The 15,220-nt window shown below is 63.2% G+C and overlaps 1 protein-coding gene across 2 annotated transcripts; it reads right to left on the bottom strand.

Annotated features, from left to right (window-relative positions):
- Positions 1-515: 515 nt before the first annotated feature.
- On the bottom strand, positions 516-14,983 carry VAV1 (vav guanine nucleotide exchange factor 1). Of its 2 annotated transcripts, XM_082334043.1 has the most exons (27): positions 13,933-14,983; positions 13,021-13,137; positions 12,872-12,930; positions 12,708-12,773; positions 11,789-11,897; positions 11,577-11,666; positions 10,742-10,810; positions 9,876-9,988; positions 9,107-9,203; positions 8,678-8,773; positions 7,719-7,787; positions 6,969-7,055; positions 6,540-6,625; positions 5,861-5,993; positions 5,314-5,423; positions 5,101-5,202; positions 4,302-4,399; positions 3,957-3,979; positions 3,790-3,835; positions 3,539-3,675; positions 2,951-3,016; positions 2,749-2,780; positions 1,868-1,984; positions 1,691-1,778; positions 1,462-1,576; positions 703-851; positions 516-627 (listed from the first exon to the last, which is right to left on the bottom strand). In XM_082334043.1, the coding sequence occupies exons 1-27, from the start codon at positions 14,134-14,136 to the stop codon at positions 574-576; spliced, it is 2,532 nt and encodes an 843-aa protein (XP_082190169.1). In that variant the 5' UTR covers positions 14,137-14,983; the 3' UTR covers positions 516-573. The 2 variants fall into 2 exon arrangements, with proteins under 2 accessions (XP_082190169.1, XP_082190170.1); XM_082334044.1 differs by lacking the exon at positions 10,742-10,810.
- Positions 14,984-15,220: the final 237 nt, after the last annotated feature.

Below are 15,220 nucleotides of genomic sequence, written 5' to 3'. Positions count from 1 at the left end.
TTGGACACCTGGATCCCCTCCTGGAGACATCAACCCCATGGTCTCAACGCTGCTCGGACACCTGGATTCCTTCCTGGAGACATCAACCCCGTGGTCTCATCCCTGCTCAGACACCTGGATTCCTTCCTGGAGACATCAACCCCGTGGTCTCATCCCTGCCTGGACACCTGGGTTCCTTCTGGAGACATCAACCCCGTGGTCTCATCCCTGCTCGGACACCTGGATTCCTTCCCGTAGACATCAACCCCGTGGTCTCATCCCCTGCCCGGACGCCTGGGTCCGTTCCCAGAGGCGCTGATTGCACAACCTTGACCTCATTGCCCGCCCGGACGCCTGGGTCCCTTCCTGGAAAAAACAACCCCGTGGCCTCATCCCCCACCCGGACGCCTGGGTCCCTTCCCGCAGAATCCAACCCTGCAGCTCGTCCTCATCCTTGTTTATTGTCCCTCCTGGGCAGGAAGAGGCATAAATTAATGGGGGGAGGGGAGGGTGGGGAGGGATGTGGTGGCCGCTGGGGGGGACAGAGGTGGTGGGACACAAGGTGGTGGATAGGATGGGGGTAGGGGTCCACGGTCAGCAATACTCCGAGTAATCTTCCTCCACGTAGTTTGCGGGGAACCATCCAACCTGGGAGAAGAAGGACACGTTGGGAGAAGGCATGAGGAGCTTGGGAGGGACCCTGGGGTGGGGAAGGGGCCATACCCGCCCGTAGATCTCTCCTTTCCACCAGCCTGGGTGGCCCTTCTTGCTGAGGACACGGATGACGTCACCCTCCCGCAGCGTCAGCTCCGTCCGGTCCCGGGCGCAGAAGTCATAGCGGGCTTTGGCCGAACCAAAGCTGCGCACGGCTCCTGGGGAGGGGGACACACGGACACGGGAGTCCCGCAGGTCATCTCCATGTCTGTCCAAGCCCCCTCCATCTGGTCCTCGTGGCCATTTGTGCCCTCTTGACTGACCCATGGTCCTTCCCTCAACCCATCCCTTGGCCATCTCCACTGATGTGTCCCCAAAATCCAGCCGTCCCCCTTGGCCCAGTCACCCCTCCTTGACTTGTCCCATCGCTGATCCCTCAACCCATCTCTTGGCCATCACCAACAACTTGACCCCATGACTCAACCGCCCCCGTCGTCCCTGTCCCTTCGACTTGTCCCCCTTGGCCATTTGTCCCCCTCAACCCGTCCCATGGCTGCTCCTCTTCCTTGGCCTCAACCATCCCCTTGACTCGTCCCTTGGCCGTTGCCCTTGTCCCATCCCTGGGACTCAGCTGTCCCCCTCAGCCCATCCTCTCAACGATGACCAAAGGAGGAAGACCACGTCCATCCCACCACCACTGCATCCACCCCACCACCGCCCTGATGGGGGACCCCATCACCTCCATCCCACCCTCACCCGCAACGAGGGACCCCACCACCTCCATCCCACAGCCACCACCTCCACCCCACCCCATCTCCCAGGTCCTACCGGGTGGCCGGGGACCAGCCCGGCTCTCGGGCTCCTTGAAGGGCACCACAAGTGCCGTGTCAAGGGCTTTGAAGCAATCCTTGAGCGAGTTGCGCTGGTAGAACTCCACCAGCTCCTGTGGACAACGTGGCCAAGCCCCAGGGTCACCACCAGACCTCAACCCCAATTCGGGGGGGGCCAAGAGATCAGAGTTGGGGACGGGGGCAGAGAAAGGGGCTCCAGTGCTCACCACCAGCCCCTTGAACGCCTTCTTCTCGGTGACGCGGTAAAGCCCTTCCGCCGTCATCACCTTGATGTGCTTCACCTCCCCGTGGTACCTGGGCAGGGGGACGTGGTGGGCTGAGCTGAGGACCCGCGGCCCCCCCATTGTCCCCCCCCACCCCCCGAAGGTGTCCCTGGTCCCTACTTGATGCTGATGGCGAATTCGCCGGTGTCCTTCACCCGCTGTCGTACCAGGAAGGCGCTGTCGGAACGGGGCATCAGGAGCTGCTCGGCTTCCCCCCGCTCCATGGGACCGGCGTACCTGGGGATTATGGGGTGGGGGTCCTGAGCCCCCAAACTGGCATCCCCCACCCCTCCCCGGGGCAATTCGAGGGGATGTGGGGAGGGAGGGGGAGCTGGGGGCTATGGGGCAAACCAGACGAAGGGTTTGGAGGGGGACACCAGGAGGGTTAGGGGCCCCTGGGGAAGGATTTGGGGGGACCCTGGAAGCTATGGGGTGATCACAGGAAGGATGAGGGGTGCTGAAGAAGATTTTGGGGGCCCTGATGCCAAGGGGGTGACCCTGAGGAAGGATTTGAGGGGGGGCAGGAAGGATGGAGAGCTCAGGGGAGGATTTGGGGTGATCCCAGGAGGGATGGGGGACCCTGAGAAAGGTTTCGTAGCACCCTGGGGAAGGATTTGAGGAGGCCCAGGAGGGCTGAAGGGCTTGGGGAGGATTTAGGGGGCCATGGAGGCTATGGGGTGACTCTGGAGGAGGATTTGGGGTGAACCAGGAAGGATGGGAGACCACAGGAGAGATTTGGGGGGGCCTGGGAGCTCTGGGGTGACTGCAGGAAGGATGAAGGACCCCAGGAATGGATCTGGGAGGTCCTGGAGGATATAGGGTAACCACAGCAAGGATGGGATGACCCCAGGGGGAGATTTGGGGTGACCCCAGGAAGGATAGGGGCCCCAGGGGATGATTCATGGGGTCCTGGGGGAGGACTGGGGAGGTCCCCAGGGGCTATGGGAACCCAGAGGAGGATTTGGGGTGCCCTAGGGGCAATGGGGGGCCCCAACACTGACCAGGGGTAGACAGAGAGATCCGGCAGCGGCACCTGGGGGAGAGAAGCAGAGATGGGGATCAAGGGGGGACAGAAGGTGATTCCTCTGAGACCCCCCTATGTCCCACAGACGCCTCCCCACATCCCAGGACACCCTGAACATCTTGGAGACATCAGGGTGGGTGCAGGGGCTCCTAGGGACATTTTGGGGTCCCCGTACTCACGCAGATGAAGGGTCTCACAGCGGCGCAAGGGAACCAGCCCAGGTCACCGTTGGCAACGTTCCTGCCCTGGGGATGAAGGACCATGGGGCCAGGGGGACCATGGGGGTTCCCCCTGCTCCCCAGGAGGCTGGAAGGACTACAGGGGTCCAGCCTGGCCATGGAGGGTCCAGCCCCATCATGGGGGTCTGGCCCATCTCCATTGTGGGGGTTCAGCATGGCCACAAAAGTCCAGCCCTATGGTGGGGGTCCAACCCGGCTGTGGAGATCTGGACCAGCCCCGTCATGGGGGTCCAACCCAACCATGGCTCCCCAACTCATCATGGTCTAGCCCATCATGGCCGTTGCGGGCTGAGCTCACCACGGGGGTCCAGCATGGACTTGGGGGTCTGTCCCAGCCCATCCTGAGGGTCTAGTCCAGTATGACCATAGTGCTCTGCCCCCATAGTGAAACTCCATCCCAGTATGGCCAGTCTGCCTTCATAGTAGAGGTCCATCCCAGCATGGCCATGGTGGTCTGCCCCCATAGTGGAGGTCCATCCCAGCATGACCATGAGAGTCCTGTCCCCACCACAGGGGTCCTGTCCCCACCTGCCACCAGAGCTGCTCAGCCTCGGCCACGGTGACCTCCACAACATCCCCAGGGTTGAGACGTAGGGCAGGACCCAGGGCCCCCGGTGGTGGTGGGATGCCGCCGTAGGGCTGGCTCGCCTCCATCTTGGGCAACCCTGGAAGGAGGACACACGATGAGGGGGATGAACCCAGGCACCCAGGGCATGGACACCCTCTCTGCCCCCCAAACACATGGACCGAGGCATCCGTGCCCCCCACATTGTCCTCACCCAGGTCTCCCCGCTTCTTCTCGGGACCTGGCCGCTGCGACTTGTTCTGGGGAGCAACGAGACCCCAATTAGTCCCAGGGGGGTGGGGAGGGACACGAGGCCCCCGAGGACCTCCCCACTCCCAAATTCGGGGCATTTCAGCCCATTTTGACCCATTCTGCTGTTACCTTCCTCGTGCCAGAACCTGAATCTGTGGGGTGGAAGAGGAAATGCTCGTTAGTTGGGGGTATTTAACTCCTGCCCTGATTAACACTTGGTGCTAATTAGGCTCCTGTGGGGGTGGGTGGCTCTCGTTAGGGTATCCCACAATGCCCAGCTCCACCTGGGCCTGGGCTATCCCTTAAAACCTTGTTCCACCTGGGCCACCCCTACCCCACAATGCCCGGCTCCATGTTGGCCATCTCGTATCCCACAATGCCCCACTCCCCCCATCCCACAGTGCCCTACTCCCCAACGCCATGATGCTCCACTCCCCATCCCACGATGCCCCGCTGTCCCATGATGCCTCTCACCGGCGCCGCCCCTGCCGCAGGTCCCCAGCCGTCCCAGACACTCCTTGTGCGCGGGGGCCCGGCACCGGCTGCAGCGGTACCCCTGGTAGAACGTGCCCCTGGGGGGACACCAGGACACGTTGGGGGGACAGGGTCATGGTCAGCATGAGGGGACACCCATCAGCCCGCCTGCACCCACCCACCTCAGCCCACCCAGGCCTGACCCAATCCTAGACCCACCTGGGCCTTGGGCCAACCCAATCCTTGACCCACCAGGTTCTTCTTCCATGTTGGCCTTGACCCCACCGGGATCAACCCACCTGGATTTTAACCCACCCAGGGACTGACCCACCCAGGCCTTGGCCCACCCAGGACTCGACCCACCCAGGACTCGACCCACCCAGGCCTTGACCCACCCTGGTCTTGACCCACCTTGTTGTCCTCCACCCAACCCTTGACCCACCTTAGCCTCCACCCAATCCTTGACCCACCTTGGCCTTGGGGCCACTCAGGGCTTGACCCATCAGCTCCTTGACCCACCCAGGCCTCAACCCACCCAAGACTTGACCCACGTTGGCCTTGGCTTACCCAGGACTCAACCTACCCAATCCTTTACCAACTCAGACCTTGACCCACCCAAGCCTTGACCCACCTTGGCCTCAACTCACCCAAGGGCTTGACCCATCAAGACCTCATCCCACCTCCAGTCACCTACCTGGGGCCTCCCCTTCTCCCAGAGCCCCCCCAACCCCATCTCCCAGGTCACCCTGTCCTCCATTATCTCCCCAGGAGAGTGGGAGATATAATTTTGGGGTCCTACCTTAGCAACATCTGGCAGGCCCTGCAGGACGTGGTGTCCTCAAAGGAGTACATCTGGAAGTCATGCCCGTCGGCCAGGGCGTGCTCGGGGAAGATGTTGGAGCTGGCAAGAGATGGGGGGACCTGGGTCTGGTGGGGGCAAATTGGCCTCCCCCGGGGCCACCCAGCCCCCAGCGGGGCAGGTCCCCCCACCCCTGGGTGCAGGAGCACCTACAGGGCCATCTCGAACTGCTCCAGCCACTTCTTCTTCAGCTCACGGGTCTTGAAGAAGAGCTCGTAGCCCTGCAGCCCAGCCATGTCGATGAGGAGGAAGGTGTGGGTCCACTGCGGGCATGGGTGGGCCTCAGCGGTGTCCTGACGCCTGGGTTCACTGCCACCCGGACGCCTGGGGCCACTGGGGACCACATTCCTGGGTCTACCCATCTCCAGTGTGTCCACTAAGGACCTAGACGCTTGGGTACACCAAGGACCTGGATGCTGGGGTCCACCAGACCTGGACACTTGTCTCCACCAGGGACCAGGATGCTGGGATCCACCAGACCTGGGGGCCTGGGTTCCCTGGGGGCCTGGACACCTGGGTTCATTGGGAAGAGGACACCTGGGGCCACTGGGAACCGGACACGTGGGTCCACCAGGCTTCAATAGATCCACCAAGGACGTGGACACTTGGGCCCACCAGACCTGGATGCTTGGGACCACCAGGGACCTGGACATCTGGGTCCAGGTGTCACTGGGAACTGGACGCCTGGGTCTCAGGGTACCTTCTTGCCATCGCGGGGGCCGAGGCCACCATCCCGTAGTTGGTGGCACTGCAGGTCCACAACATCTTTGGCCTCGTAGGAGTCTCCACGGCGCTTGCAGATGATCAGAGCCTTGTCCAGGAGGAAGCCGTACCTGGGGACAGGGATGGGGGTGGCACTGGGTTCCCAAGGCCACCACGCGCCTTGGGGTGTCCCCACCACTGCCCTGGAGTGGCCCCTGCTCTGTCCCCTGCTCTGTGACAAGGGTGTCCCCAAGGTGTCCCTGTGTTCCCATCCTTATGTCCCTGTGGGCGTCCTGAAGGGAGTCCCTGTTTTCCCATGTCCCTGTGGTGTCTCCATGTCCCCAGGGGTGTCCCCACATCCCTCTGTTTTCCTCATGTCCACGTGACGTTCCCATGATGTTCCCATGGTGTTTCCATGTCTCCATGGGTCTCCCTGTGGTGTCTGCATGGTGTCCTTCTGGTGTCCCCATGGGTGTCCCCAGGTTCTTGTGGCGTTCCCATGTCCCCATGGGTGTCCCCATGTTCTTGAGGTGTTCCCGTGTCCCCGTGGGTGTCCTTGCAGCTTTCCCATGGGTGTCCCCAGCTTCCTGTGGTGTTCCCACGTCCCCGTGGGTGTCCCCATGGTGTCCCCGTGGTGTCCCCGTGGTGCCCCCATGGTGCCCCTCGCCCTGTCCCACCTGTCCACCTTGGAGCGCCGCTCGGTGCTGGAGACCTTCAGCTCTCCGTCGATTTTGGGGCGCCCGAACTGCGCCAGAGACTGCGGCTGTGCCGGACATCAGCAGGGATGTGGGGGACATGGGGGGACATGTGGGGGACATGGGGGGGCAGGGACACAGGGGGAACATGGGGGATAGGGGGGACATGGGGGATTTGGGGGGACATGGGGGATATGGGGGACATGGGGGGGTCCCAGGGATTCTGGAGGGGTTTGGGGGGGCTGGGGGGATCCCCACCATGTTGAGGAGGCAGAGCTGGGCACTTGGAAGGATTAGGAAGGGTCTGGGGGTGCAGGGGGAGCCAGGGCAGTTTGGGGGTGTCACAGGGTGGTTGGGGGGGTCCCGGGGAGGGTTGGGGGGGTCAGAGGGAGGATCAGAGGGGGTCCCCACCATGTTGTGGAGGCAGAGCTGGACACTCGTGAGCTGTTTCAGGGTCTCGTTGTCCCGTTTGACCTCGTTCACGCACTGCGCCAGGTCCTGGGGGGGCAGCAGTCAGGCACCCCCAAACCCCCAGATGCCCCTGGGGACCCCCCAGTACCCTCCAGCCTCCCTTGACCCTCAAATACCCCCCGACCCCAAAGACCCCCTCAGGAACCCCCAAATACCCGCCTAGGGCACCCACATTTTCCCCAGCACCCCCAGACCTCCCAGAGTACCCCAAGACCCTCCCAGGACCCCCCAGAACCCAAGAGGAGCCCCTCAGGACCCCCCCAGGACCCCCCAGGACCCCTCCAAGACCACCCTCAGAACCCTCTAAGATCCTCCAGGATCTCCCCAGGACCCCTTCAAGACCCCCAGGACCCTCTCAGACCCCCAGGATCCCCCCAAGACCCCTCCCAGACCCCTCCAAACCCCCGAGACCCCCTCAGAACCCCCTAAGACCCCCAGGATCCCCCCAGTTCCCCTAGGATCCCTTCAACAGCCTGAGGACCTCCTCAGGACCCCCCCAAGTCCCCCCAGGATCCCTCCAAGACCTCCCAGAACCTCTCCAAGACCCCCCAGAACCCCTCCAAGACCTCCCCAAGACCCTCCAGGATCCCAGGACCCCTCTGAATGTCCCCAGCCCCCCCGACCACTCCAAGACCCCCTAGGATCCCCCCCCAGGCTCCCCCAACCCCCCCAGGACCCCCCAGGACCCACCCTCATGGCGTCCAGGGCCGCCCGCAGCCTCTCCCTCTCCGCTGGCTCCGGGGTCAGCTTCACCAGCTCCTGGGGGTCAGGGCTCAGGGCTGGTCCCCCTCGGTGGGGACCCAGGCGTCTGGGGTCCCCAAGGGACCCCAGGTATACGCCCGTGATGGGACCCAGGCAGCCCCTTCCCCAGGGGACCCATGGGTGCCCCAGGGGACCCAGGCGTGCCCCCCTGTCCCCAAGGGACCCATGGGTGCCCCAGGGGACCCAGGCATCCCACTCCCTCCCTAAGGGACCCATGGGTGCCCCAGGGGACCCAGGCGTGCCCCCCTGTCCCCAAGGGACCCATGGGTGCCCCAGGGGACCCAGGCATCCCACTCCCTCCCTAAGGGACCCATGGGTGCCCCAGGGGACCCAGGCGTGCCCCCCTGTCCCCGGGGGACCCATGGGTGCCCCAGGGGACCCAGGCATCCCACTCCCTCCCTAAGGGACCCATGGGTGCCCCAGGGGACCCAGGTGTGCCCCCCTGTCTCTAAGGGACCCATGGGTGCCCCAGGGGACCCAGGCGTGCCCCCCTGTCCCCAAGGGACCCATGGGTGCCCCAGGGGACCCAGGCGTGCTCCCCTTGTCCCCAAGGGACCCAGGTGTGCCCCGAGGGACCCAGGCATCCCCCTCCCTCCCCAGGGGACCCACGGGTGCCCCAGGGGACCCAGGCATGTCCCCCTTTCCCCAGGGGACCCATGGGTGCCCCAGGCGTGCTCCCCTGTCCCCAAGGGACCCATGGGTGCCCCAGGAGACCCAGGCATCCCCCTCCCTCCCCAAGAGACGCACGGGTGCCCCAGGGGACCCAGGCGTGCTCCCCTTGTCCCCAAGGGCCCCAGGTGTGCCCTGAGGGACCCAGGCATCCCCATCCCTCCCTAGGGGACCCATGGGTGCCCCAGGGGACCCACGGGTGCCCCCGGTGAGCAGACCTGGAGCAAGAGGTGGTACTTGAGCACCCGCTGCATCGGCACCATTAGGAGGTCCCTCAGGGAGAAGCGCCCGTTGTTGGCTCGTTGGGAGCACTCCTGGGGGTCACAGGGGTCACAGGGGTCATGGGGGATTCACAGGGGGTCGTGGGGGTCAGAGGGGGTCATTGGGGTCATGGGAGGTCATGGGGATTGGGAGGATCTGGGGGACATGGGAGTCACAGGGGTCACAAGGGGACTGGGGGACTCAAAGGGGTCATGGGGGGACACAGGGTCATGAGGGATGGGGGGACCAGGGGGGTCCCAGGGTGACTGAGAGGGTTCCAGGGGGACCAGGGGGGCTCCAGGGGTCCCAGGGGGTCCCAGGGGGTCCCAGGGGTCCCGGGGGGTGTCAAGGGGTCCCATGGAGGGGACCCAGGCATCTGAGCCCACCTGCAGCTTCATGCGGAGGTCGGTGTTGGTCGCGAGCTGGTCGAGGCGCCGGGCGGCCGCTTCCACCTGGCTGCAGTAGCGGCCGTAGAGCAGGAACCTGCAGGGATGGAAACAACCCAAAACCACCTGAACCCACCCAAAACGCCGCCGGAATCTGCCCCAAACTGAGCCAAACCAGACCCGGAGTCAGAATGGACCCAGAATGGACCTGAAATTGGACCCAAAATAGGCAAAATTGGCCCCAAGATGGATGTGAAGTTGGACCCAAAATGGACAGGATTGGAGCTGATGTCAGACCCAAAACAGGCAGAACTGACCCAAAATGGACCTGAAGTTGGACCCAAAATGGACAGAATTGGCCCAAAATGGATCTGAAATCAGACCTGAAATGGACAGAATTGGACCCAAAATGGACCTGAAATGGGACCTGAAATGGATGGGATTACCCCCAAAATGGACCTGAAACGGACGGGATTACCCCCAAAATGGACCTGAAATGGGACCCAAAACGGACGGGATTACCCCCAAAATGGACCTGAAATGGGACCCAAAACGGACGGGATTACCCCCAAAATGGACCTGAAGTTAGACCAAAAATGGACAGAATTGGACCCAACCTCAGACCTGAAATCGGACCCCAAATAAACCCATATTGGACCCAAAATGGATCCAAAATTGGACCCCAAATGGATCCTAAAAGCCCCCCCCTTGCCCCCCCCGGACGCCCCCAGACCCCCCCTTGCCTCCCGGACCCCCCAGCGCCCCTCACCTCTCCTTGTAGGCGAGGAAGAGGGGGGGCAGCCCGCGGCCCCCCCCGGACCCGGACCCTCCCAGTGCCCCCCGCAGCTCCCCCAGGAAGAGGCGGTGCAGCTGCAGCAGCTCCTGTGGGGCGAGGGGGGGGTCACCCACCAAAAGAGGGGGACCCCCCCACCCAGGACCCTCCCCCAGATCCCACAGACCCTTCCAGCACCCCCTGCTGTGGTTACTGGGGGTTATTGGGAGCACTGGGAGGGGTAACTGGGAGGACTAGGATGTTACCGGGCATTTCTGGGAGCAGTGGGAGGCATTACTGGGAGCACTGGGGGGTTACTGGGACCACTGAGAGGGCTACTGGGAGAGCTGGAAGGGGTTACCGGGCATTTCTGGGAGCAGTGGGAGGGGTTACTGGGAGCACTGGGGGGTTACTGGGAGCACTGAGAGGGCTACTGGGAGAGCTGGAAGGGGTTACCGGGCATTTCTGGGAGCAGTGGGAGGCATTACTGGGAGTACTGGGGGGTTACTGGGAGCACTGAGAGGGCTACAGGGAGAGCTGGAAGGGGTTACTGGGCATTTCTGGGAGCAGTGGGAGGGGTTACTGTGGGTTACTGGGAGGAGTTACTGGGAGCTCTGGGGGGTTACTGGGAGGAGTGGGATGGGTTACTGGGCATTACTAGGAGCAGTGGGAGGGGTTACTGGGGGATACTGCAGTTACTGGGAGCAGCGGGAGGGGCTACTGAGGTTACTAGGAGTACTGGGAGGGGTTATTGGGAGCACTGGGAGCCCTGGAGGGCTACTGGGAAGAGTGGGATGGGTTGCTGGGTATTACTGGGAGCACTAGGAGGGGTTACTGGGAGCACTGGGTGTTACTGGGGTCACCTCAATATTGATGAAGATGCTCTCGAGGTCTTGGGGCTGCAGGAAGTGCCGCAGCGGCCGCAGGAAGTGCTGTGGGCACTGGGGTTACTGGGAGCACTGGGAAGGGGTACTGAGGACACTGGGGGAACCTGTCCCAGTGCCCCGTGTCCCTGTGTCCCTGTCCCCTTCATCGCCACCTCCATCTGTGTCCCACATGTCCCCAGTGGCCCCAAATCCCCCACATCTCCCATGTCCCCACATGTCCCCATATTCCCCAGTGTCCCCCCATGTCCCCAATGTCACCCATGTCTCCATGTCCCCCATGTCCCCCCACATCCCCCATATTCCCCCAAGTCCCCTCATGTCCCCTCTGTCCCCCTTGTCCCCATATTCCCCCAGGCCCCTCCATGTCCCCAGCGTCCCCCATGCCCCCAGTGTCCCCCATGTCCCCTTATTTCCCCAATGTCCCCCCACATCTCCCCATGTCCCCCATATTCCCCCTTGTCCCCAATGTCCCCATGTCCCCCATATTCCCCCTTGTCCCCAATGTCCCCCTGTCCCCTTATTTCCCCAATATCCCCCCCACATCCCCCAAGTCCCCCCAAGTCCCCTCTTGTCCCCATATTCCCCCAGGCCCCTCCATGTCCCCAGCGTCCCCCACGTCCCCTTATTTCCCCAATGTCCCCCCATGTCCCCCCACATCCCCCACGTCCCCTTATTTCCCCAATGTCCCCCCACGTCCCCTATATTCCCCCTTGTCCCCAACGTCCCCCATGTCCTCTTATTTCCCCAAGATCGCCCCGCATCCCCCGTATTCCCCCATGTCCCCAGTGTCCCCCGCGTGTCCCCATCCCACCTGGCAGATGGACTCGAGGGTCTCGGTGTACCTCTCCTCCGTCTGTCTCAACTCCTGGAGGCAACAGAGCCTCCGGTCCACCTCCACCTTCTGCGGAGACAGTGGGACCCAGGTGTCCAGGGGGGTCCCGGGCATCCCGGGGGGTCCCAGGTGTCCGGGAGGGGACCTCCAAGTGTCCGGGAGGGGACCTAGGCATCTGGGAGGGGACCCACCATAGCCGGGGGGGTCTCCACCCTCATCAGATCCTCGTAGATGTCATCGCCGTCGTCTCCTTCGGCCTCGACGCAGTCGTAGAGGTCATCGTCCTCCTCCGCCGTGTCGCTGCGCGGGGACAGCCCGGTACCCCTCTGCACCCCGAATCCCCCCACATCCTCCCAAATACCCCCTGCTCTCCCTCTATTTCCCCCCAGTTCCCCTGCTACTCCTTTAACCCCCCCAATACCTCCTCATGCCCCCCAATACCCCTCTAATACACCCCCATCCCCCCGGTACTCCCCTGATATCCCAATACCCCCTGGTACCCCTTAAATACCCCCAATCCCCTCCACGACCCCCCTAGCAACCCCAGGTACCCCTCTAATACCCTTGATACCCCTCTATTGCCCCCCAATACCCCCTGGTGCCCTTCTACCCCCCCTCAAACCTCTATAGTACCCCCAATTTGCCTATAATGCCCCCTAATACCCCTCTATTGCCCCTCAGTCCCCCCTGGTACCCCTCTACTACCCCAATACCCCCCGGTACCCCCCCAATACCCCCAAATGCCCCTTGATACCCCTTATTAACACCTGACGCACCCAGGAACTCATTTAATCTCCCCTAATAAACCTGGTACCCCCTGATACCCCTTAATACCCCCCTAATGACTCTTAATACCCCCCTAATATCCCCCAATACCCCCCAATGACCTCTATGCCCCCCTTACCCCCCAATACTCCCCTAGTGCTCCCCAATGCCCCCAGCACCCCCCTACTGCCCCAGTACTTCCCAATACTCCCCTAAATACCCTCCAATGACCCTTAATACCCCTCTAATGTCCCCCAATACCCCCCTAGTGCCCCCCTAATGCCCCCTGGCACCCCCTAACCCATCCCAGTACCTCCCTAACACCCCCCGACCTGCCCCACTCACTCGATGAGGTCAGAGAGGCCGCTGTAGATGTCATCGTCCCCAACGCAGTCCTCAGTAGGGAAGGGCCTGGAGGGGGACACAGCCCGGACGCCTGGGTCCCTCGGGGACCGGACGCCTGGGTCACCTGGGGAGGGGGACGGGACCCCTGGGTCCCCCGCACTCACGTGAAGCCTTTGCTCTGGGCGATGGGGGTCCAGGAGAGCGTCGAGAGGGTGTCAATCACCTGGGGACAGACAGGGGACATTGGGTGGGGAGGGACAGGAGTCGGACATCTGGGTCCCCCCCAGGGCTGACCCGGACGCCTGGGTCCCACCTTGCCGAAGTCCTGGACATCGAAGAGGTCGAAGGCGCCGAAGAGCCGGTGCTTCGGGAGCCCGAACTTGTCAGCACAGGCGGTCAGGAAGGTGCGGATGTTTCTCAGGCACAAGAACTGTGGTGGCACCGTGTCACCGTCACTAGCACCATCACCCCCATCAGCACCCCCGTTGTCACCATCACCATCATTGTCACCGCCGCTGTCATCCCCACTAGCACCATCAACCCCATCATCACCACCACTGACACTGGCACCTCCATCATCTCTGTCGTCAACGCTGTCACCCCCATCATCAACGTCACCAACACTGTCACTGTTACCCCCACTGGCACCATCACCATCATCACCATGATCCTCACTGTCACCAACACCATCATTGTCAATGTCACTGTCATCCTCACTGGCACCAGGACCATCATCATCACCATCATTGTTGTGGCCATGGTCATCGTCACCCCCATGGTCATCATCATCCCCATGGCCACTGTCACCATCAACATCACGCCCATTGACACCATCACAGCCACACCCATCATCACCAACACCATCGTCATCACTGTCACCATCACTGTCACCCGCATCACTGTTGCCATCATCATTATCCCCGTTCTCAATCGGTACCATCACCATCATCCCCATTTTCACCATCCGTCATTGTCACCATCAACCTTGTTGTCACCGTCATCATCATCCCCACTGGCACCAGCATCACCACCATCATCATCACCCCCACTGTCACCATCACCACCATCGTCCCCATCATCATCGCCATCACCCTCACTCACACCAGCCCTGTCATTGTCACCGTCACCATCATCCCTGCTGGAGCCAGCACCCCCGTACCCCCTTCTGGGGCAATTACCCCCCCCCAGTTACCCCACCCTGGTGGGTATTTGCCCCCGGTCGCACCTGTGACATCTGGGGACGGGGACAGATGTCGCGGGGGGGCACGGCGCGGGGCAGGAGGGCATTGAGGAGGTGGCAGAGCAGCACCCCATCCCGCAGCGCCTGCGCCAGGTCCCACACCTGCCCCCCGGGGCTGCTCGCCCGGTGTCCCGCGGGCAGCACCCGCGCCGCCACCAGCCAGCGGGCGCACTGCCGCCATGCCTCCATGGCGCCAACAGCGATGGCGTCCCGGTGGGATGGTGTCTAGGGAGGAGTTGATGGAGATGGGTCCTGGTGGGGCCACTTCTGGGGAGGAGCCGATGGAGATGGGTCCTGGTGGGGCCACTTCTGGGGAGGAGCCGATGGAGATGGGTCCTGGTGGGGCCACTTCTGGGGAGGAGCCGATGGAGATGGGTCCTGGTGGGGCCACTTCTGGGGAGGAGCCGATGGAGATGGGTCCTGGTGGGATGGTGTCTGGGGGAGGAGCAGCAGAAGATGAGGTCCTGCAGTGCAACCACTTCTGGGGAAGAGCTGATGGAGATGAGGCCCTGGTGGGATCTTGTCTGAGGAGTAGCTGATGGAGATGCGTCTTGGTGGGACTACTTCTGGGGAGGAGAAGCAGAAGATGAAGTCCTGCAGTGCAGCCACTTCTGATCAGGTTCCAACAGAGGTGAGGCCTTGGTGGGATCGTGTCCAGTGAGGAACTGACGGAGGCGGGCTGACTTCTGGTGAGGAGCTGATGGAGATGAGTCTTCGACCACTTCTGGGGAGGCTCTCACAGCAAGGGGGGGCCTTCCCCCCCAGGAACCACCACGTTTGGGAAGGAACCGGTAGCAATGGGGCCCCGCGGCGCAGCCGCCAGCGGTGAGAAGCGGGCGGCGTCGGTCTCCTTCCCACCGCTGCCGCCACGCCTGGAGAAGACCGGGTGCCGATGGGCTCCTTCCCCCTGGTGCACCCACGTCTGGGGAGGGTCCGGTGGCCTCGGGGACCACCCGGTGCGGGCAGCAGTGGTGGTGGGGCCCGGCTGGGCCTGGGGGTTCGCGGGGGTGCCGGAAGCCGGCGGTGCCGCGCCTGCGCCCTGGGGTGCCGCGGGGGCCAATGGGAACATCGACGCGGTGCCCGGATGCTGGGGTCCTTCCCGCCCCGGCGCCTGCAGCCGGGGAGGAGCTGCCACCCCCGGGGGGGCCCCCTGTGGTCACGGCTTGCGGTGGTGGGAGGAACGGGGGGCCCATGGGGGGACCCAGGCATCTGGGACCCAGGTGTCTGGGGCCTGCACCCACGCCAAGGTCCACATGAGGGACCCAGGCATCTG

The sequence above is a fragment of the Platalea leucorodia genome, assembly GCF_965183815.1.
Source record: "Platalea leucorodia genome assembly, chromosome: 29".
Classification (NCBI taxonomy): domain Eukaryota; kingdom Metazoa; phylum Chordata; class Aves; order Pelecaniformes; family Threskiornithidae; genus Platalea; species Platalea leucorodia.
Note: the sequence above shows the minus strand (reverse complement) of the source record. Positions and strands in the feature narration are given on the sequence as shown.

Bases quoted from the DNA above. Each gene is read 5' to 3' on its own strand.
- VAV1 (XM_082334043.1), bottom strand. From the start codon at position 14,136: ATGGAGGCATGGCGGCAGTGCGCCCGCTGGCTGGTGGCGGCGCGGGTG. The intron at 7,788-8,677 runs GTCTGCTCACCG...CCTGACCCCCAG, and splicing joins AGTACCACCTCTTGCTCCAG to GAGCTGGTGAAGCTGACCCC. The intron at 5,203-5,313 runs GTAGGTGCTCCT...ATCTCTTGCCAG, and splicing joins GAGCAGTTCGAGATGGCCCT to CTCCAACATCTTCCCCGAGC.